Genomic DNA, 22952 nt, shown 5'->3' on the forward strand with positions numbered 1-22952 from the left:
CATATCTTTACTATTGTGAATATTACTGTGATGAACACATAAGCGTTTATGTCTTTTTTTGTAGGACAATTTATTTTCCTGTGGGTATGTACCCACTAATGGGATTGATAGGTCAAATGACAATTCTGTTATAAAGTTCTTTGAGAAATCTCCAAACTGCTTTCCATAGAGGCCGAAGTAGTTTACATTTCCACCAACAGTGTATAAGCAGTTCCTTTTCTGCACAGCCTCACCAGCATCTGTTATTTTTTATTTTATTGACTTTTTAATAATAGCCATTCTGACTGGTGTAAAATTTCATCTCAGTGTGGTTTTGATTTGCATTTCTCTGATGATTAGTGATGAAGAGCACTTTTTCGTATGTTTGTTGGCCATCTGAATGTCTTCTTTTGACAAATGTCTGTTCATGTCCTTTGCCCAGTTTTTAATAGGGTTATTTGTTTTTTGCTTGCTGATTTAAGTTCCTTATAGATTCTGGATATTAAACCTTTGGCAGATGCATAATTTGCAAATATTTCTCCCATCCTGTAAGTTGTCTGCTACTCTGTTGATAGTTTAGTTTGCTGTGCAGAAGCTCTTCAGTTTAATTAGGTCCCACTTGTCAATTTTTGGTTTTGGGGCAATTGCTTTTAATAATAAAATTATATATATATACACACACAGAAACACACATGCATGCATTTTTCAGTAATCACAGGAAAGTAAATTCAATAGCACACCAAGTATTCAGATTAAGTTTCATCGCATTATACTGGGAAAATAACGACATTTAACAAAGTACAGTGTGCAGATTTACTCTGTGATTAACCTACACAAAAGAAACCTATTTTTAAAACTTATAGTGTCTGAAGATAAAAAAAAAAAAACTAATAATGATAACTTAAAAAAGAAAACATCTTTTCCACCATCATTATTCTTCTGTATTTACCCAATATACTTGATTTGGTCCAAGAGTTCTAGCGTTACTTTACATTTAATTATCATTATTATTTTTTGCTACGGAGTTTCACTCTTGTCGCCCAGGCTGGAGTGCAATGGCGAGATCTTGGCTCACTGCAACCTCTGCCTCCTGGGTTCAAGTGATTCTCTTGCCTCAGCCTCCTAAGTAGCTGGGATTGCTGGTGCCAGCCACCATGCCTGGCTAATTTTTTTGCATTTTTAGTAGAGTCAGGGTTTTACCATGTTGGGCAGGCTAGTCTCGAACTTCTGACCTCAGGAGATCCCCCTGCCTCTGCCTGACAAAGTGCTGGGATTACAGGTGTAAGCCACCATGCCCGGACTTTAGCTTTACTTTAAACATATCAGTTGGACATAAAGGAAAACAAATGATTAACAGACAACAGACTGAAGGTACAGAAAAAAAAAAATTCTTCCTGAGACTTCCTGATGATATAAACCCGGTTACATATGCTCGCTTACAAAACAAAAAAATTAATAAGCAAATAGTCTCTAGTTTAAAGGCACAGAACATAATGAACAATTCAAAAGTATTCAGCTTTAGCAGAATTTTGTATTTCTATAATCAGATAAAGTTGTTTTTTTTAAAAAAAGGCTAGTTTCCAAAGAGATGCTATCTTTTGAAATGTGCTGCATAATTTTTCTTAATAGTTGGAAAAAATAGGTTTGGACTCTTACTGAAGTAATTTCTGGAGAAAACGTGTGATGCTAACTGAAGCTAAAACCCTAAGTACATATAAAGAAATGTACACAGTATTCCCAGGATTTATGTAAACATGGAGAGCTACTTAGTAAATGGCACTGGGTTCTGGTAATCACATAGTCCACTCTCATTAGGCATCTCCGTCTTGTGCATTAATATGTGGCATCATATTCTCAGAGAACATTTTATAACAAAGTGAAATAAAAAGCCCCTCCAGATTGTGAATGTGAGATAATCAGATTCTGTAGTGCTCATTATGACTGCAATTATGTAACAAAACTCTCCAAATATAGTTCAGTGATTGCAGTTATTAATCATTCCGGTTTTGTCTCAAGTACTTGCTTTATAGCCTGCTGGATAGACTCCATAATTCTATAAGCTGAATGTCGAAAGTCAAACATGTGCATGTGAATCTGCTGTTCTAAAGGCCTTTCAATATAATTTACTCTTTCAATTTGTATTTGCGAATGCAAAAAAAGTGGGGGAAATAAAGCTGGTGTCAATAGAGTCACTGACCTTTGCAGTAAACATAAGATAGTCTTTAACAGAAAACAACGTTGCAAATAAAAAACCTATTTTGCTAGAACTAGAAATAGTGCTGCTTAAAAAGTTAGCGTCAGAATACCAATCAGTTCTGAGACAATCAGTTACAAAAGTGGGGGGGGGAAAACCTTGAACAAACCTGTACATTTGATAAGGGGGAAAATGGTCAGAGTGCTGGCAAATGTGAACTTTTGAAGGTTCAAAGCACTATCATAGATAGAATACAGATCTAAACATGTTATGCATAAAACCACATATTCTGATTAATTTAACTATAAAATGCCAAGCAAAGACAGCAGATTTACAATATAGAACAAACACCATCTGCACCACCTTAAGTCATTGTTACAGATATATTTCTAGGAAAAAAATACACCTGAACAATTCTCAAGCTTAGATTCTAAGATGCTAAAGTATTAACTAAATAGGATTCCAAACAGACCCAGAGAAAGTTACTGCATAATTATTTAAATATTAACATGTACTGAGTTCAGAAATATAAATATAATCACACATAAACACAGTTTACAAATTCACGTTACCATTTTCCTGTGCTCCATGATTTCTTCAATTTGGCTACATACATTGGGCCCCAGGCTTTGCCCTTATCTGGAATCACTAAGAGCCCACATTCCTGGCCAGTGGGAGCAAATGTGAAGTCGTGGGAGCAAGTCCTTGCTATTCCTTTAATGTCCATAGGCATGATGTTACTGTGGGAGTTTAAAATTTCACTGATCACATCTTGATTTTCTGCCTTGGAAAGCGTGCATGTAGAGTATACAAGTATCCCTCCAGGTCGTAAGGCCTTAATTGCAGACCTGTGTGCAATCAGAAAAATGCAAAAGATTAGTTAAGTATATTAAAAAGAAACCAGGGGGTCTGACAGCAAAGATTATACACTTAAAACTAACCTTACTCTGACTTAGACTGCAATTACTTTGGATGTTTTCTAGTCTTTTTTTTTTTTTTTTTTTTTTTTTTGAGACAGAGTCTAACTTTGTCACCCAGGCTGGAGTGCAGTGGTGCAATCTCGGCTCACTGCAATGACTGCCTCCCAAGTTCAAGTAATTCCCCTGCCTCAGCCTCCCGAGTAGCTGGGATTACAGGCGGCCGCCACCATGCCCAGCTAATTTTTGTATTTTTAGTAGAGACAGGGTTTCACCAAGTTGGTCAGGCTGGTCTTGAACTCCTGATCTCAAGTGATAGCCTGCTTTAGCCTCCCAAAAGAGGCGTGAGCCACTGTGCCCAACCTCTGATCTTACACCTATTTCTCTTTAACTTATCCCTGGAAGACTTGGAAAATGATAATCAGACCAATCAACATGGAAAAGATAGAGTAGGTTAGACTGGTTGATTGTTATTCAAAAACTAGGAAAATGGGGGTAGAGAACAGAATAATGAGTTTGTCTTTAAATTGATGGGAGTACAAATAAAAACAAAGCATACATATGAAAGCATACATATGAAGTCATTGATACCATACTTCCAATATTGCAATTTGGGCAACCAGGTAAAAAGTTGGAAGGTTTTTATCTAAGAAAATTGAATAAACTATTTGTGAAGACTTCTAAGGCAGCCACTATGGGTTTTAGACCCCAAATCAAAGATCTCTGCATTCTACCATGAAGAGAGCCTCCAGAGTAACAGTCAGCTCTTCAGAAAGTTATATCACCAGATAAAAGGTCTCATCCTTAAAATATACCTCTAGTACTTTTATTGTCTCATTATTAAATAAAAATGTATAACCAAGGATTGCTAGATAATTAAGGATCAGAAATGCTTAAGCAGTATGTAAGAGAAAGAACAAAATAAACAATAATGACACAGGAAGAAACAGAAAATTCAGGGAACAAAAGAGAAATATGATCTATTAAATGCAGACAGATCAACAAAGATACAATATCCATAACAGAATGCCATGAAAAAGGATCAAGAAGAGAGTTCTTAGAAACTAAATATATGGTCACCAAAATAAAGAATATTCTGCAGAAGTATTTGGAAGTTAAGGTTGAAGAAATCTCTCCACAAAAAGTAGAACAGTAATAGACTGACTGAAAATGAGACAAGGTGGATCAATTACATAGGTTCAAAATCCAATTAATAGGAGTACTAGAAAGATAAGACATTCATCATTATTTATTGAGCCTCTATTATATGTTGAGCATTGTTCTAGGTGGTAAGTACATCTCAATAGACAGAACAACAATAAAAAAACTTTCACCTCATGAAGCTTACATTCTAGCTGGGGGAGACAGAATATAACAAATTAAATATGTTTTGAATTAAACTATGTCCCAGCAAAATTCCTTTGTTGAAGTCCTAACCCATAGTGCCTTAGAAGGTGACTGTATTTACAGACAGGGTCTATAAAGAAGTAATTAAGTTAAAAGTAGTTTATTAAAGTGGGCCCTAATGGAATATGACTGGGCTCCTTCAAGAAGAGGACATTTGGTCACAGAATTACAGGGGAGGACCATATAAAGAAGACTGAGGGAGAAGACAGCTATCTACCAGCCATGAAGAAGGACCTCAGATGAAACAAATCTTGCTGACGCCTTCGTCTCAAACTTCTGGCATCCAAAACTGTGATAAAATAAACTTCTAGGCTAGGTGGGGTGGCTCACGCCTGTAATCCTAGCACTTTGGGAGACTGAGGCAGATGGATCACCTGAGGTCAGGAGTTCGAGATCAGCCTGGACAACATGGTGAAACCAGCCAGGTGTGGTGGCAGATGCCTGTAATCCCAGCTACTTGGGACAATGAGGTAGGAGAATCACTTGAACCCAGGAGGCAGAGGTTACAGTGAGCCAAGATCGCATCACTTCACTCCAGCGTGGGTGAAAGAGTGAGACTCCATCTCAAAAAAAAAAAAAATAAAATAAAATAAAATAAAATAATAAAATGGAAAATAAACTCCTATTGTTTAAGCCACACAGTCTGTGGTATTTTGTTATGGCAACTCTAGCAAACTAATATAAATATATACACACATACATGAACATACACATATACAAAGATAAACATATATACATATATACATATACATACACACATATATGTTCAGGTTTGCACATATTTTTTATTTAGTATGCAATTTAGTGATAGATAACTATGAAGAAAATAAAAGCAGGATAAAAGGATTAGGAGTGCTTGGATGAGAGGGATTATAATTTTAAATGGGACAGTTAGAACAGGTTGCCATTTCAGAAAGTGACATTTGAACAAAGTTCTGAGGTGGTAAGGGAGTGAGCCAAGCAGATATCTGAGAGAAGAGCATTCCATACGAAAGGAATAGCCAGTGAAAAGACCTTGAGGCATGTTCAAGGAAAGAGGAGGTCAGTGTGGCTGCAGCAAGGTGAGCCAGGGGTGGTAATCTGAGATGAGATGACAGAGTTAAGAGGAGGGGGTGGAGAGGGTCTTGATGAAAACTGTCAAAACTTCACCTTTATAATGAATAAAAAACACCCACACTTAGATCCATCATTGTTAATTTTTGAACTTCAAGAACAAAGAGAAGGTGTTTAATGCCTCCAAAGAGAAAAACAGGTCACCTATTAAGAGCCCAGGAATCAGACTGGTATCGGTGGAGAAATACATTCCAAACCCTAGGAAAAAGCAATTTAAAGTGAATCCTATTTACAGCCAACTCATAAAATAAATATGTAGCAAGAATACAGAAACTTGCAGATATCTGATGACTCCGAAATTTTAATTCTAGCAAAATGAGGAAATAAAGCAAGAAAGAGGAGAAATGTAATTCAGAAAAGAGTGGATGCAACATAGAAGAGCAGTGAAAGGAGTGAAGCCTCAGAGTGAGAGCTGCGTGGGAGGCCTGGAAGGCAACTACTGCAGTCTGGAAAAAGAGGGAGCTCTCCAGAAGGAAGGGAGAAGGGAGAGAAGAAAAAAAGATAAAATGACTGAAAACTGAGAAAAACTTGAAGATTTGGTATACATAATTGGGAGGGAAAGGGAGAGATCAACTTGTCTCATCTATCTGATTCTAGAAAAAATGTTTCAGTGGTATTCTGCTTATGAGATCGAACCAAGAGAGAAGGAATTTTAATTCCAACATATTATTCCATTATGCAGTGGACAATATTTATGGAATTAAACAATATACACCACTTACGGGTCTTCAATGTTCAGAATTACTCCAAAGACCAATCTTAGCATTGTTACAGAACAGATTTTAACGTCTCAGAAATAATATGATCAACCTTGACAACATGCAAGTACAGCTGTAAGATACTGGGAAGTAGAAGGGAGGGAGAAATGGAAGGCAGGGTGGGCGTGTAAGTGTTCTTATTTTATAAAAAGAAAAGCCAAAAGATATTTGCCTCTAATTATTTTTTAAAAGAATAAAGATAAATAAAGAAAAAAAGACAATAAAGGTGTGATGTGTATTTAAGAGAACTTTCCCCCACTAATAGAATAAGAAATGTACTAAGTTTCAGAGCCGACAGGGAGAAACTGAGTACAGTGTGAGATTGCAGGGTGCAGAGTAGTGTGATGAGGGAAGGGTGGTGTAAGTGACATAAATCCCTGTGATAGGACAGTAGTTAATGTCTAATTTTTTGATAATTTTAGAAAATGAATAAACGTATTATTTAGAGATTTGGGGGTGACCTGAAGAATGAATTAGGAACCGAAATCATTAGAAGTAATTGCCTCTGAGGAGTAAGACTGGAGGAAGAGAGGAAGAGTCGCAGGGGAACAATCCTTTTCACTAGGAGCTCATCTGTAGTTTAATTTTTTACCCATCTGATTTATTTCTGTAATACAAATTAAAGGGGAGATTTGACAAAAGAATAAATACCAGAGCTTTTGCCATGGAGGTCACTTAAATTTTTTTTTTTTTTGGGGGGGGTGGATTTGTCTCGCTCTTGTTGCCAAGGCTGGAGTGCAGTGGTGTGATCCTGGCTCACTGCAACCTCCACCTCTCCAGTTCAAGCGATTCTCCTGCCTTAGCCTCCTGAGTAGCTGGGATTACAGGCACCTGCCACCATGCCTGGCTAATTTTTGTACTTTTAGTAGAGATGGGGTTTCATCATGTTGGCCAGGCTGGTCTCAAACTCCTGACCTCAGGTGATCCGCCCACCTTGGCCTCCCAAAGTGTTGGGACTACAGGCGTGAGCCACCACGCCTGGCCAGTTACATGTATTTTCAAAAAAATTTTGACTGTTAAGGGAGAACCTCTCTAGAAAAGGTATTCCCTGAGGTTCCAGATAACTAAAATTCTATGGTATCCAGGATTTCTATACATCTCATGTATTCATTTATTGATTAAAGAGATATTTTGGGGGTTCCTACCACTGAGGGTCTTCTCACACTTCGGTGCTTGTTGTTAGTCTCTAAAAAAACTTTTTCTATGTTTCTTCTCCTCACTATTCACTGCCCTCTAAATATTCCCCACGGAAACAAAAAAGGCTCCTATCTAGATGCTGGAGATGTTAACTGCTAAGGGGATAATAAATATCCTGTGGTAGGAAGAATGAAAACCCCTCAAAGATGTCCACATCCTAATCCCCAGAACCTGTAAGCAAGCCATTTTACATGGGAAAATGCTACGTGCAGATGTGACTAAATTAAGGATCCTGCAATGGGGAGATTATCCTGGATTATCCGAGTGGGCCTGATGTAATCACAAAGGTCCTTTATCACTGAAAGAGGGAGGGAGAGAGTTGCTGAAGATGTGACTATGGAAGCCTGGGTTGAACTGACAGGATTGCTGGCCTAAGGCAAAGAGCCCAGGTATGTGAGCTGCTTCTGAAGGCTGGAAAAGGTAAGCAAACAGATTTTCCCTCAGCACCTCCAGGAGGAACACATTTCTGCCAGCATCTTGATATTAGTCCCACAGGGCTCATTTTGGACTTCTGACCTCCAGAAGCGCAAAGGTAACAAATCTGTGCTATTTGAAGCCACTAAATTTGTGGTAAATTGTTACAGCAGCAACAGGAAACAACTAATATACATCTAATGATGGCGTTTTTTGTTTTCTCTTTTTTTGTTTTTACAGCAACACACTAAGGTAAAGGCCAATTTGCTAAGTAAAGTTGTAACTACATTCATTTTGGATCATTTTCTACTAACTATAGCAATAGGTATAAGACTTTCTTTAAAATTGTTAGATTATTAAAATGGTATAGCCACTATGGAAAACACTATGACAGGCCTCAGAAACTTAAAAATCAAGTTATTATGTGCTCCAGCAATTCCACTTCTGGGTATATTCCCAAAAAAACTGAAAGCAGGGTCTTAAAGAGATATTTGTACCCATGTTCATGGTAGCATTATTCACAATGGCCAAAAGATAGAAGCAACCCAAGTGTCCATCAGTGGATTAACTGCCAAGCAAAATGTGTAGACAGATACATAGATATAATGAAATATTATTCAGCATTAAGAAGGAAGAAAACTCTGACAGATGCTATAACACGAGTTAACCCTGAGAACATTATGCTAAGTGAAATAAGCCAGTCACAAAAAAGAAATATCACATGATTCCACTTATATGAGGTATCTAGAATAGTCAAATTCATAGAGACAGAAAGTAGAATGGTGGTTGCCAGGAGCTAAGAAATGAAGGGAATGAAGAGTTAGTGCTTAATGGATATCGACTTTCAGTTTTGAAAGATGAAAAGAGTTCTGGAGATTGGTAGTACAACAATGTGACTGTACTTAACACTATTGAACTGTACACTTAAAAATGGTTAAGATAGCAAATTTTATGTTATGTATTTTTAAACAATTAAAAATAGAGAAATACACAATAAAAATGTTAGATTATTGTGGATATAGGCAATATTTGAGTTCAGATATTTCCAACCTCCCATTAAAATGACTACTTTGGTCTTAGTTCCACAATTAGCAAAGCCAATGCTTAATCAAGTAAGTATGATTCTTTCTCATTAAAGCTGTACAAAAGTACATAGAAGCCTCATAATTTACAAACAATATGTTCCTGGCTTAATGCAAATTTAAATTAATTTCTATAATGTTGCCAATGTTGGCTGATTCTTCTGCTTAGCTTTCATTTCGACATTTATAATTTATCTTTCTAAAATTAGGTAGATATAACTTAACTGCCCACATTAATTTCTAAATGAGAAAATTGTATGTGGTAACACAAAGCCTTTTTAAAACAAATTGGGTTAATCTCAAAACCATAAGGCAAATGTTAGGGATTCCTGTCAAATGGTCTTACTGTTTCGCTACTGCGGCTTGTTGTTTAAAGATCATTTTAATCCTTTTGCTTTCAGTAGTTATGTATTTTAAAACTATCAGAAATTTGTATTCAAAGATAAAGGAAGGCAATTTGTAAAAACTAACTCCCAGGGTTTATAGCTAAGATTTTTCTACTCTGAGAATTATTTTATGCTATAGATCAGGGGTCCCCAATCCCTGGGCCTACAGACCAGTACCAGTCTGTGACCTATTAGGAAGCCAGCTGCACAGCAGGAGGTGAGTGGTAGGTGAGTGGTGGGTGAGTGGGCGTTACCACCTGAGCTCCGGAATCTAATTAACGCCTGATGATCTGAGGTGGAACAGTTTAACCCTGAAACCATCTCCCTGTCCCCCTCCCCCAGAGCCATAAATGCCATTTTTCTTATGAACTGAACCAGACCATGTTGTGGCCTCCCACTGTTTTTGCAGAAAGTATAAAACTATCTCTATAATTACAATTTATCATTACACACTATAGTTTCTGTTAAGGCAAGAACATACAACAACTTTATAATCAGACAAGCTCAATGATTTAAAAACCAATATTTCTGGTCTTTGTTTTCCAATCAAAATTAAAAGATGTATTTTACAATATACTAAGCAAAAATTAACACACACCTAAAATATAAGTATCTAAATATACAGGGCCCTGTCCATTAAAATAATGTCTGGGATAAGTCATCTGCTTCCATAACAATTTATACACATTTTGAAGTAGTGTACAAGTAGCAAGAAATTATTATCACAGGTTTCATCCAAATCATAAACAGAGGACTGTATATGTATTTTTACAACAGTTAGATGGTAGGATGTGAGAAGGGTTGTTTGGGGGAGAAAAATGATTCACTCAAAACAAAAGAAAGATATTGCTTAATAGGTCTTAAGATCATTAAGAAATTTTAAATTCTGGAGGTGGCAAAACATTTAGAAATTAGAAAGACGTGAATAATACTAATAAACTTTGGCAAAGCTGTGGTACTGACCACATAAAAAGATAAGTCAGGATTAGAGAACGAAGAAGAAAAAAAAAGACAGGTTGCGTTCTCTATGCTTGTGTAAATGTCTGTGCCATGCAAAGTTATTTATTATTTTTTTTAAATAAAAGGAAGGAAAACTAAACAGCCAGCCAAGCAACATCCATTTTTGCATAATAGTATAGTATTCTCTATTAACCTCTCCAAATAAGCCATGGCCCCTTGGCTCCTGAATGATCCTGTATCACGGTGTAACAAGATCCTGAGTAATGTCATATTATTCATTTGTGCTAACCACTAACTATAATGCATGAAATTATTACAAACCAAGCTGTATTAAGACTGGTATTATTCATCATTGAATTCTAATGATAACAGTAAACTTTCTAATCATACTGAAAAGTAGAAGTCAGAAAAATGTCATGACTAACAACAGTAGAAGCAAAAGTATTATTTGATCAGATTAAGTAGAATGCTAACCTAATACTCTAAAATGGAAACTAGTAAACATTATCTTGGGTTTTACATATTCTTTAATATAAAATGCCCAATTATAATGCAAAGCTAGGGAAGTACTTTTTAAAAAATTGATATAATTGTAGATAATCTGAAGGTATATGTGTTATTTTGACACATGTTTACAATGTAGAATGATCAAATCGGGTAATTAGGAAATCCATCACCACAAACATTTATCTTTTATCTCTGGAGCATTACAATTCTCTTCTAGCTACTTTGAAATATACAATAAATTATTGTTAACTACAATTTCCTTACTGTACTATCAAATCCTAGAATTTATACCTTCTATCTAACTGTATTTTTGAATCCATTAACCAACTTCTCTTCATTGGAGGAAGTACTTCTAAAGGAAGCAGAATTGCGGCATAATATAATCCCTCTATCATTTCTCCAAAACGCACATATTCCCTTCAGAAGCCTCCTATAAAAGTGCTGATCAGGTTTAAACTCTACTTAAAATATGAGGTAAGATTCTCTCTCACAACGCTGCTGTAGGGAACAAAGTTGATCTTGATTAATTTTATAGCATATAATACAATGGCCTACTGCACGATGAAGGTAAGAAAAAAAGAAAAAATATATACTAGAAAATGATTTTACCCCAAGTACACCTAAAAGAGAAAGAAAGATGGCCTCCTTGCCACGGAATGTATACCAGATAACCTGTTACTATATGGCAGATATCAGGCATACAACTTTCCCCAAATCTTTGCTTGTCTTTCAGTGTATCATGGAACAGGCTGAAATGCATTTTGTGTTTGAACCACCTAGTTAATGAAGCTGCTAAAAACAAAACAATACAGTTTTTAAAAAGAAACCATTAAATAGAATATAATGTTAAACTTCCCTCATTTGCAAACAGAAAATCCTCAATAGATTTTTGACAGTTCACAGAATACAACCAAGTGGTACTTTAGGTCTATCTCTTGTACTCTGTTGTGAAATCCAAAAAGCTCTGTAACCTACAGGTTTTAAAAAATTATGTTGTGAGGCCGGGCGTGGTGACTCACGTCTGTAATCCCAGCACTTTGGGAGGCCAAAGGGGGCGGATCACTTGAGGTCAGGAGTTCAAGACCAGCCTGGCCAACATGGTGAAACCTCGTCACTGCCAAAAATATGAGAAATTAGCCGAGTGTGATGGCATGCGCCTATAACCCCAGCCACTCGGGAGGCTAAGGCAGGAGAATCACTTGAATCCAGGAGGTGGAGGTGGCAGTGAGCTGAGATTGTGCCACTGCACTCCAGCATAGGTGATACAGTGAGACTCTGTCTCAAGAAAAAAGAAAAAAAAAGTTGTGGCAGATTCATTTGGCTTAAAAATCTGACTTAAACTCATGTAAGGCTATTTATGGCCAAGACTTATCTCATGTGGTATAACTATTTATATGTCTTGCTGAAAAAATGTTTTTATGTTTGATTATGGAATATTGTTCCAGACCCTCCTGTAGAAAGGAGGTTAGACCACGTACTAAGTATGTACTATGTTACCTCTTTAAAATCCAAAAAAATTCTGAATTCTGAAACACATCTGCCATTAAATAAGATTTTCGGCTTGTATTTTAGATCCAAATGAATTATACTGAAAAACTATATACGATATCTTCTGTAAATATCTGCATGTATGATAAAACTAGTTAGTATGATAAAACTAGTTAACCACATAGTTATCCAATAAAAGCTTAATTTAATTACTTGTTGCAAGTAAATCATTTAAATGTTAACTTTTAAAAGCATCAGATAGGCAAATCTACTGATAAGTAGTCTATATGCAGGATTCCACCAGAGTTTTCTAAGGAAAACTGGATTGTTTTGTGGTTTCAATACACCAAGGATTCCTTCTCTCACTCCCTCAAAAAATGTTTTGATCTGCGTGTCTGTATTTTAAAGACATTCTGTAAAATCAATAATAAACGTATTTTTTAAAGGCATTCATTTTATCTTTCCCAAAGTTTAATGCTTTGCCTTCAAGGATGAAGTTCTCCATCCTTGAAAGGTCTGCTTAGAGGGAAACAGAGAATCATGCCTCAAAAGCCTTTTAAGAAACTGGCTTAAAACAAGGTGAGAATGGGTTGCTTCTCTAGCACAAGACAGACCACCTTTACATTCCCAGACTAATCTACATAGGCTTCCAACTAAAGGATAGTAAGAAAGGAAAATAAAAGAAAAATTATTACTTGACTTAAATACCTTAAAGAAAAACATGTATTATCTTAATTATAGCGTAAGTTCAATGACCTTGAAAAACTAAAACAAAACAAAACAAAACCTAAAATGTCTTAAAACACTGACAGTTATCAAAGTTCCAAAGGAGGGTGTTTCAAAACATAACCAAAATTTAAACCACGATGCAGGATGTCCTATTTTTCCCTTGGCAAATATCTGAGTTTCAAACACAGAATGTTATTTTTATAAATAGCTATTAAAACATCCTAACACATTTTTAAAAATATAAATTCCCTTTCTCGGATCTATTCTTTTGGTGCTTGATTAGAAAATTTGGCATTCTGATAGGAGGGTCAGTGTTAATTAGATCACTGTATTCAGCTGTTTTCTGCATTTAAAAAGGGCTGAGCCAAAAATGCAGAAAAGAACAATCAGTACAGCAACAGTGCCATCTTTTGACCGAAACGAGAGTGATTTTCCCTCTTTCATTAATTCCTCATGACTTATCACCAGGAGATAAACAAATTCTTTTTATGTCATCGCTATAACACGTTTGAAGTCACAATCACTGTCTCGTCTACAATTTCTGGTACAGAAGTAAAAGAATCATACATGTCTGTGCCCTTGAAAAATTAAGATTACAGCCCCAAAATACTATGATGAATATATTTACTCCTCATCTTTATTCATGTCCCTTCCTTCGCCATTGGAGTATCAAGGCAATAGTACCCTTCCGTTGGAAGCAAATATAAGTAAAGGATGCCACAATATTAGTAAGCTTTTCCTTCTCAGAAACTCTAGCATTATACATTTTTTAAAACCAAGTAAGATTGTAGAAATTTAAAAAATTTAAAATAAGCATAGGAACATCGATCCTGCAATTGGTCCACTATAACCATTTAATAATCAATTAATATTTCAGAAAGCCTATATGAGACTACCTTATAAAGCTATTTGCAACTTATGTAGAAAGGAACAAGTTATATAATTAACAATGTGAAAAATGTGTGAAAACTACAGTCTTTTTATCTCACTGCCCAAATGACAGTTTAAGTCCAAAACTGAAAAGGTAAGATGCTTCCAGAGAACACTGGACACATGTACATATTCCTCCATGAGGAAATTCTTACACTTTCTTTAAACTAGAATAGAGCAGCGAGAAAAAAAAAAAAAAAAAAAGAAAGAAAACATGTCTTTTGCAGCAACATGGATGCAGCTGGAAACCATTATCCTAAGTGAATTAATGTAGGGACAGAAAACCAAATATTGCATGTTCTCAATTATAAATGGGAGCTAAACATTGTGTACTCATGGACATAAAGATGGCAGTAATAGACACTGGGAACTACTAGAAGGGAGAGGGCAGAAGGGGGGTAAGAGTGGAAAAACTATTTGGTGCTATGCTTACTACCTGGATGATAGGATCAATCGTATCCCAAACCTCAGCATCACGCAACACATCCGTGTAACAAACCTGCACATGTACCCCCTGAATCTAAAATACAAGAAATTATTTAAAAAATAAGTAAACGAAATAGAAAGAATCTTCCTGAATAAAAGAGAACAGAATGTGGATTTGGTCCAGAAATCAAACAAGATGCTGACTCCTATGTTAACTGAGTGTAGGATATGTGATCAGCTTAATTAATATTACCTTATATTTACTTGGTGCTCTAGTTAAAGAGCACTTCACAGACAGAGTCTTAATAAAACCTTATGAGGTGAGATGTACAAGGTAAATAGTCTTACAAGACTTATCAGATTGAAGGTCACAAAGACTCTGATTTGCCTGAAGTGACACAGCTAATTAATGCAGCACAAAGACTGCCACTCAAATGTAGTACCGGAAAGAGGACCTCAAGCTTTACCACTGCTATGTGCCCTGAAGCAAATACCATGACTGCTAAAATAAGTTTGGAATTTGAGGCAATAAGACACAGGACACCACATGCATTCATTCTAACATCCCAATTGTCTCAAATACCCATTGAAGGTAAAAAATAACTATATACCTCCAGGCACTTTTAACATAAAGAAAGTAGAATTAATAGGTCTTAAGCAACGACCTGAGAATCTTACCTACCGGTCCTTTTATACAGCATACAACCTCCACCTATTAAAGTGCTGCTGTACAGCATTATGATGAGGTGAATGAAAGCACATACTTCACACTGAGACATAATTTGAAACTTTTCATCACAGATTGGCATTTAAATGATAGTTGTGTACAATTTTAACATATTAGACCCAATGTAGAAATTCAAAAGTAGTTAGTCCTTCATTAAAATTCCAAATAATTTGGAATACCTTGGTAGTTATTCCAAATAACTTGGTAATTCATTTAACAATAGTTTGTTTGTACAACTCTAAAAGGTAGATAAAAATACTGTTTTCCTCAGAAGCTTGACTCAGCAAGAAAATAAGTAGACAAACAGCCTGTATTAAAAAGCCTATTTTCAGCCTTCATTTACCTGATTCTGCCATTAATCCTCAACTTCATGAAACTTTCTTCTGATCTGGCTTCCTCGATGCTATTTTTTCTTTGTTCATCTTCTATTTCTCTGAAGTCCCCCTTTAGCCTCCGCCTCCCCATCTGCCTTTCCTTTTTCATATCCCTTAAATATCAGTCTGCCCTAGAACTCTATCCTTCATTTCCTTTTTCACCTGATGTTGTGTTTTATATGCTATCTCATTCAATCTTTCAATTAAGTTCTGAAGCATGAATTATTATTCCTACTTTGCAGATGAGAAAACTAAGGCAAGACAGTTATTTGTACAAAATTTCTCAGGAAATGTCCAAACCAGTATTAAAATGCAGGCAATATAGTTCTATAGCTCATACTTTTAATGGCAGTTATCCCCTGCCATTCATTATGTAAGGGCTTTGTCAACTACTTCTTGATTATTGTAAAATCTTTCAAACTGGCTGTCTTGCTTAAGAGTTTGGTTATTCTTGGGCCAGGTGCGGTGGCTCACGCCTGTAATACCAGCATTTTGGGAGGCTGAGGTGGGCGGATCATGAGGTCAGGAGATCGAGACCATCCTGGCTAACACAGTGAAACCCTGTCTCTACTAAAAATACAAAAAATTAGCCAGGCATGGTGGCGGGGGCCTGTAGTCCCAGCTACTTGGGAGGCTGAGGCAGGAGAATGGCGTGAACCCGGGAGGCAGAGCTTGCAGTGAGCCGAGAGTGAGCCACTGCACTCCAGCCTGGGCCACAGAGCAAGACTCCGCCTCAAAAAAAAAAAAAAAAAAAAGAGTGTGGTTATTCTCTTCATATCTTCCAGCATTACTTGATCAAGGAATTTCCAACTTGTAGCAGACACCTCTAATTATTCTTCAGTATCTGTTCTCATTTCCTTCCATAGTAATGGGATTTTTAATTGGGCACAGCCAAGGCTAATTTCCTAGACTGCCTTGTAATAACCATAATCATATGACTAAGTCTGACCCATGAGATGTGAGTGGAAGTAATGTTGAATTATGCTTTGAGTCCTTCCTACTAGTTGCAATGCAGATTAAACAGCAAGAACTGGGATAGCCACCCTGGATTGTGAGGTTGAAGATTAGGCCTGGATCCCTGATGATTCTGGAGTCTGGCCATCTACTGAGTACCTAGACAACCCTGGGAAGCCTACTCAGATTCTTATTTATTTAAGTCCCTATTATTTTGAGTCTCTTTCTCTGTTATATTAGAAGAAAAACTGTCTTAACTAATACGAATTTGGTACCACGTGGAGTTGTAACAGAATCTAATTGTAGAACTGCCTTAATAAACAGGTAATAGAGGGCAAGGTCACAAACACTACAGGTTAGAAAGCCAGTATGATGGCTAGATAATTTATGTTCAACTTGGCTGAACCATGATATTCAGATATTTGGTCAAGTATTATTCTGGGTGCGTCTGTGAGGGTGTTTTTAGATGAGAGTAACATTTGAATTGTTTGAGTAAAGCAGATGGCCCTTCATAACGTGGGTGGGCTTCATACAGTCAGTTGAAGAACTGAATAGAACAAAAGACTGACCTCCCTGGAAAAAGATGGAATTCTCCAGCAGCTGGCCTTTGCACTTGACCTGTGACGTTGACTCTTCCCTGGGTCTCCAGGCTCTAGAACATACACCAAATTTGGGACTTAGCATTCATAGCTGTATAAGCCAATTCCTTAAATCTCTCTCTCTCTCTCTCGATAGAAAAACAGGCAGACAGTGGTCCCATGAGATTATAATGGAGCTGAAAAATTCCTATCATCTAGTATTTACTATACTTTTTATCATTATTTAAGCAGGTCCTCCTTCTTAAAATAAATAAATAAATAAATAAAAATGTAACTGTAAAACAGCTTCAGGCAGATCCTACAGGAGGTTTCCAGAAGAAGGTATTGTTATCATAGGAGATGACAGTTCCCACATGCCACTTCCCCTGAAGACCTTCCAGTGGGATAAGACATGGAGGTGGAAGACAGTGATATTGATGATCTTGACCCTGTGCAGGCATAGGCTAAAGTATGTGTTTGCGTCTTAGTTTTTAACAAAAAAGTTTAACAACAACAACAACAAATTAAATTTAAAAACAGAAAAAAACTTATAGAATAAGGATATAAAGAAAGAAAATATTTTTGTACAGCTGTAGAACGTGTTTGTTTTAAGCTAAGTATTACAAATGTCAAAAAGTTTTTAAAAACTTTAAAAATTTATAAAGTAAAAAAAGGTACAGTAAGCTAAGGTTAATTTATTATAGAAGAAAGAAAAATAGTATTTTATAAATTTAGTGTAGCCTAAGTGTACAGAGTTTATAAACGCTACAGTGGTGTACAGGAATACCCTAGGCCTTCACATTCACTCACCACTCACTCACTGACTCACTCAGAGCAACTTCCAGTCCTGCAAGCTCCCTTCATGGCAAGCTCCTTACACAGGTGTACAATTTGTTTTTATCTGTTATAGCATATTTTTACTGTACCTTTTCCATTTTGGTATGTTTAGATACACAAATACCACTGTGTTACAACTGCCTACAGTATTCAGTATGGTAACTTGCTGTACAGGTTTATAGCCTAGGAGCAATAGGCTATACCATATAGCCTAGGTGTGTAGTAGTAGGCTATACCATCTAGGTTTATGTAAGTACTCTCTATGTTTGTACTATGATGGCTTCCCAAGGTTGTCCAGGTAATTAGTAGATGGCCAGACCGCAGAATCATCAGGGATCCAGGCCCAATCTTCAACCTCACAATCCAGGGTGGCTATCCTAGTTCTTGCTGTTTAATCTGCATTGCAACTAGTAGGAAGAAGTCAAAGCAGATATATAGATATATACACACACACACATATACATATGTATACATATATATGTGTATATATATGCGTGTATATATATATACATATATATATATGTATATCTCCATTCTTTTCCTCTGGAGAACTCTAATATAGTCAGTGATTCTTACTGTGCCATGCCAAAACATTTAATAAAATCATTGTTTATGGTATCTTGGAAGAGAGACTATATACTAACAACATTTACATAACTCTAGGATAACTAGAAGAAAATTGTAACATGTTAGTGTATGTTAATGAGAGAAAGCTCAGGGAAGATCTGAGGGATTTGGATGCTGAAATGGAGGAACATAGCTCTGCTCAGGAATGCTCTGTGTGGAAATCCAAGCCTACTGAGAATTCAGCAATTTGGGCCTCATAGGGTTGAAAAGATTCTGTAACCCCAAAGTTATCACTGATAACTTTCTATCACTGAAAGTTGTCTCTAAGGAGGCAGCTCTTCCAGGAATAATACAGTGGCCTCAAGCCTTATTCATGCACTTCTAAGTAAGTGTTCTTGTCCAGACAATGGGAGTCAAGCCAAAAGCAAAAATACTACTTTTACACCTGACCCAATAAAAAGGAGCAAACTTTTGAGACACACACTATGAATAAACTTCAAAAATACTATGCTGAGAGAAAAATTCCAGATAAAAGAGTACATGCTATTTCATTACATTTTTAAGTTTGAGAACAGGCAAAACTAATCTATGGTAAAAAGAAATCAGAATAATAACTGCTTTTTATGAAGGGAACAGTGAATTCTGAAGGCATACTCAGAATCTTTCTGGGGTAATAAAATGTCATATATCTTGGTAACTTTGCTAGGTAATTGTCAAAACTCCTTGAGCTTAGTGTACACATATACTGTTACACATCCAGTGGCTCAACATGTAGGTGAGGGCAGCAGCTGTGCCCACAGCTCCTCCAGGAATCACAGGATCTTCCTTCAGCTCTTCCAAATTCTGGACCAGGTTCCTATGCAGGTCCATGGTGGAATCCACCAGCTTTTCTGCAGATCACTCACATCATCAAACTGGATGTGCAGAGAAGAGATGTGTTTCATCTTTTGTCTTTGTGGATTCTAGTGTGTCTTTACTCCCTGCTAACCTCATGTGCTAACTGCCAGCCCTGCTCACTTAAAGCCTACCACCAGAAGTAGTGACGCAATAAAACAGACTACTTAAGCAGCTCCCTTAATTAAATAATATCTAATTCCAATAATAAATCTCCTATATCATTTGTGGAGATTTTACTCTGACCAAACTCTGATATATAGCTAGCAATACTTCTGCCCCTGCAAAGCAAGATAGACTCTCGTGTAATTAACTACCAAATCAAGGAATTAAAATTAATTATTTGCCTCTTCTTTCTAGATGCTTAGAAAGTTCTAATGCTTACACAAATTGCCACAAAAATCATAAAATTTCCTTTTAACTAGGTGAATGAGCTTGTATTCACTTAGAAAAAAAGTGAATAAAAATGGTCTCTTCACCTAGACCCACTTCAGAGCTCAGTCTGAAACTTTCATTGATTCTCCATGGAATTTCTCCCTATTCTGTTTTTCCTAAGCAATAGATTTTTAGCTGCTTGAAAACGGTTTGTGTTGCATTCATTTTGTATTTTGTACATACAGCACAACTGGAAACTATATTCTTAAAATATATTTATTCAATAAGTGAATGGGCTGGGTGCAATGGCTCACACCAGTAATTCCAGCACTTTGGGAGGCCGAGTTGGGTGAATCACCTGAGGTCAGGAGTTTGAGACCAGCCTGACCAACATGGTAAAAACCCATCTCTACTAAATACAAAAAATTAGCCAGGCATTGTGGTGGGTGCCTATAATCTCAGCTACTTGGGAGGCTGAGGCAGGAGAATTGCTTGAACCTGGGAGGCCTCCGCCTCAGTGAGCAGTGAGCTGAGATTGTGCCATTGCACTCCAACCTGGGCAACAGAGCGAGACTGCGTCTCAAAAAAATAAAAAGGCCAGCCGCGGTGGCTCACACCTGTAATCCCAGCACCTTGGGAGGCCGAGGTGGGCAGATCACAAGGTCAAGAGATCAAGACCATCCTGGCCCAAACGGTGAAACCCCGTCTCTACTAAAAGTAAAAAAAATCAGCTGGGCGTGGTGGCGCACGCCTGTAGTCCCAGCTACTCAGGAGGCTGAGGCAGGGGAATCACTTGAACCCGAAAGGTGGAGGTTGCAGTAAGCCAAGATTGTGCCACTGCACTCCAGCCTGGCAACAGAGCAAGACTCCATCTCAAAATAAAATAAAATAAAACAAACAAACAAAAAACAAATAAATGCTACCTTAATTAAGAGGCAGGTCAGGAAGAGAATTTTCAGTGTAAAACAAAGAAATACATTTAATTGAAACTAACACACAAAAATTCTGAATAGAGTTCTGCACATGTATCACAGAACTTAAATAATAATAAAAAAAGTAAATGTGGTGAAATGTAAAACAGTTGATGAATCTCTATAAAGAGCACACAGGAGCTCCTTGTACTTTTCTTACATTTTTTTCTAAGTTTAAAATTATATCAAAATAAAAATTTTATCAAAAAAAATTCTGAGTAGAGAATAATTAAAGCAACCTCTAACTTTTATGTTATAGAACAAATGGAAATGATAGAGGCCAGAGGCTTTATCAGAAAAAAAAAAAGAAAAGAAAAAAAAAGCTTTTGCTAACAAGTAATTTATAAAAATGAGAACGGTTTTTCTTCTTGCCAACTGGGTCTTAAATAATAAATTCCTACAGAAAGTAAAATAGCCTGTTAATGAGGGCAGCTACATAGCAATTGTGGTCTCATTTCTGATTGAGTAGAACAGTTTGGTAACTTTTTCAAAGTAAACTTGACTTTATGGAACATGGCCACTGTTTTAAAATTGAGATAATGGTGTCCCCAAAATGCCATTAAGACATTTAAAAATGTCAGTTGTCCCTTACGCGCCTTTCTGGTAACAAAAGGGAAACCTAACAGAGTCTGGGAGAGTGGGGCAGGAGACGGTAGACAGTCTGATTTAAAGGAAATAAATGTAGTAAAAAAAAAAAATTAGCCAGGCATGGTGGCTCATACCCATAATCCCAGCACTTTCAGAGGCCAAGGCAAGAGGATTACTTGAGCCCCGGAGTTTGAGACCAGCCTGAGCAACATGGCAAAACCTCATTTCTACAAAAAATATAATTAGCTGCTGTATACCTATTGTTCAAGCTACTCGGGAGGCTGAGGTGGGAGGTGGAGGTTGCAGTGAGCTGAGATTGTGCCAGTGCACTGCAGCCTGGGTGACAGGGTAAGACCTTGTCTCAAGAAAAAAAAAAAAAGAAAGAAAGAAAAAAGAAAGATTTTAATTGCTACAATATAATTCAACAAATGGTAAAACCACATCTTTAACCATTTCTTTTCTTCCCTGAAGCATTTTGGAAATTTTTTCTTCATTTACTTTTCCTTTCCATTTCATTTTTTTAATACTACATTGTTGACTTCTAGTATTCCTTTCCAATATTTCTGTTTTTGTTCCTTTTCAGCAGTTCCCATTTCTTTTATTTTTCCACTGCTTGTTTCTCATCATTTCACCCTGTTTCTATCAGTTTACTATTTCTGCTGGCAAACAGCAATCTAGGAAAGAAAAAAAAAAAAAAAAAAAAAAAAAAAAAAACCCCAACCACTATTATACACTATGACCAAAGAAAACACTAAGGTGAAAAGTAGAAGCTCATGTACAATCTATCAAATAGATGCAGATTTAAAATTAAGTTTCAGGGTACTATAAGCATCTAAAACAGATATTTCTAGGTTGATAGTTACCTAATGCTGTCATCGGTTTTAAAAGTATTATTTACAAGCCTGAGGGTAGCCTTCACTGTGCTCACAGTAAGTAATCAAATTTCTAGATATCACACTCTTTATTATCAAAAGAGTTCTGTAAATTCAAGATAAAGAAACATGACCAAGCTTGCTGTTTTCAGAGATACCATACCCAGCGGCTATTCTTTTGTCAGCCTTAGAAATAAAAACAATGCTGATAATTATCTTCTTTCCACTGACAGTAAGTTTTTACCTTGAAGAAGCAATATTTCTTATAAAGAATATTTCTTTATATTTATATTCAATATTTCTTATAAAGTCCTAGTACAACAGAGTAATGGCATTAGATTTTTGAAATATATTATAAATGACAAATTTTAACATATTTATTATTGGTTTCCACTTGGAGACTTCACGTTTAGTAACTCTTCTTAACAGTTCATTGCCTCATTAATATGAGTATGGAACGGTAGGGATTAAAACTGCTCCACTAAAATTGAACATAAGGATCTCATTTTGTGTTGCTTAGGTGAGCGAAGAGTGACAACAAACCCACATTAGGCCTGCCTAACTTCAAGGTAGGGTCTTTGACCTATCAACCATTGCCTCTTAACTCATACAAATGAAAAAAAAAAAAAAGAAAAGAAAAGCTTTCAAGACAACCACCAGAATTGACCTGATTTTGTCCCATGGCAAATGTGCTTATGAATGGAGACTGCTTATAGTTGATTTTAATG

The 22952-nt window shown here is 36.5% G+C and overlaps 1 protein-coding gene across 6 annotated transcripts in view; it reads right to left on the reverse strand.

The window, feature by feature from the left end:
- The window catches only part of NSUN3 (NOP2/Sun RNA methyltransferase 3), a 75497-nt gene that overhangs the window by 8964 nt on the left and 43581 nt on the right, over positions 1 to 22952 (reverse strand). For 4 of the 6 annotated variants that reach the window (XM_032150367.2, XM_058437635.1, XM_058437634.1 and 1 more), the window contains one exon: positions 2746 to 3021. In XM_032150367.2, coding sequence (XP_032006258.1) covers positions 2746 to 3021 — 276 coding nt within the window. Of the gene's footprint in view, positions 1 to 1345; positions 3022 to 22952 lie in introns of those variants that run through there. The other 2 variants (XM_032150368.2, XM_058437637.1) reach the window with 1 other exon arrangement.

Source organism: Hylobates moloch, unplaced genomic scaffold (assembly GCF_009828535.3).
Source record: "Hylobates moloch isolate HMO894 unplaced genomic scaffold, HMol_V3 SCAFFOLD_4, whole genome shotgun sequence".
NCBI classification, from domain to species: domain Eukaryota; kingdom Metazoa; phylum Chordata; class Mammalia; order Primates; family Hylobatidae; genus Hylobates; species Hylobates moloch.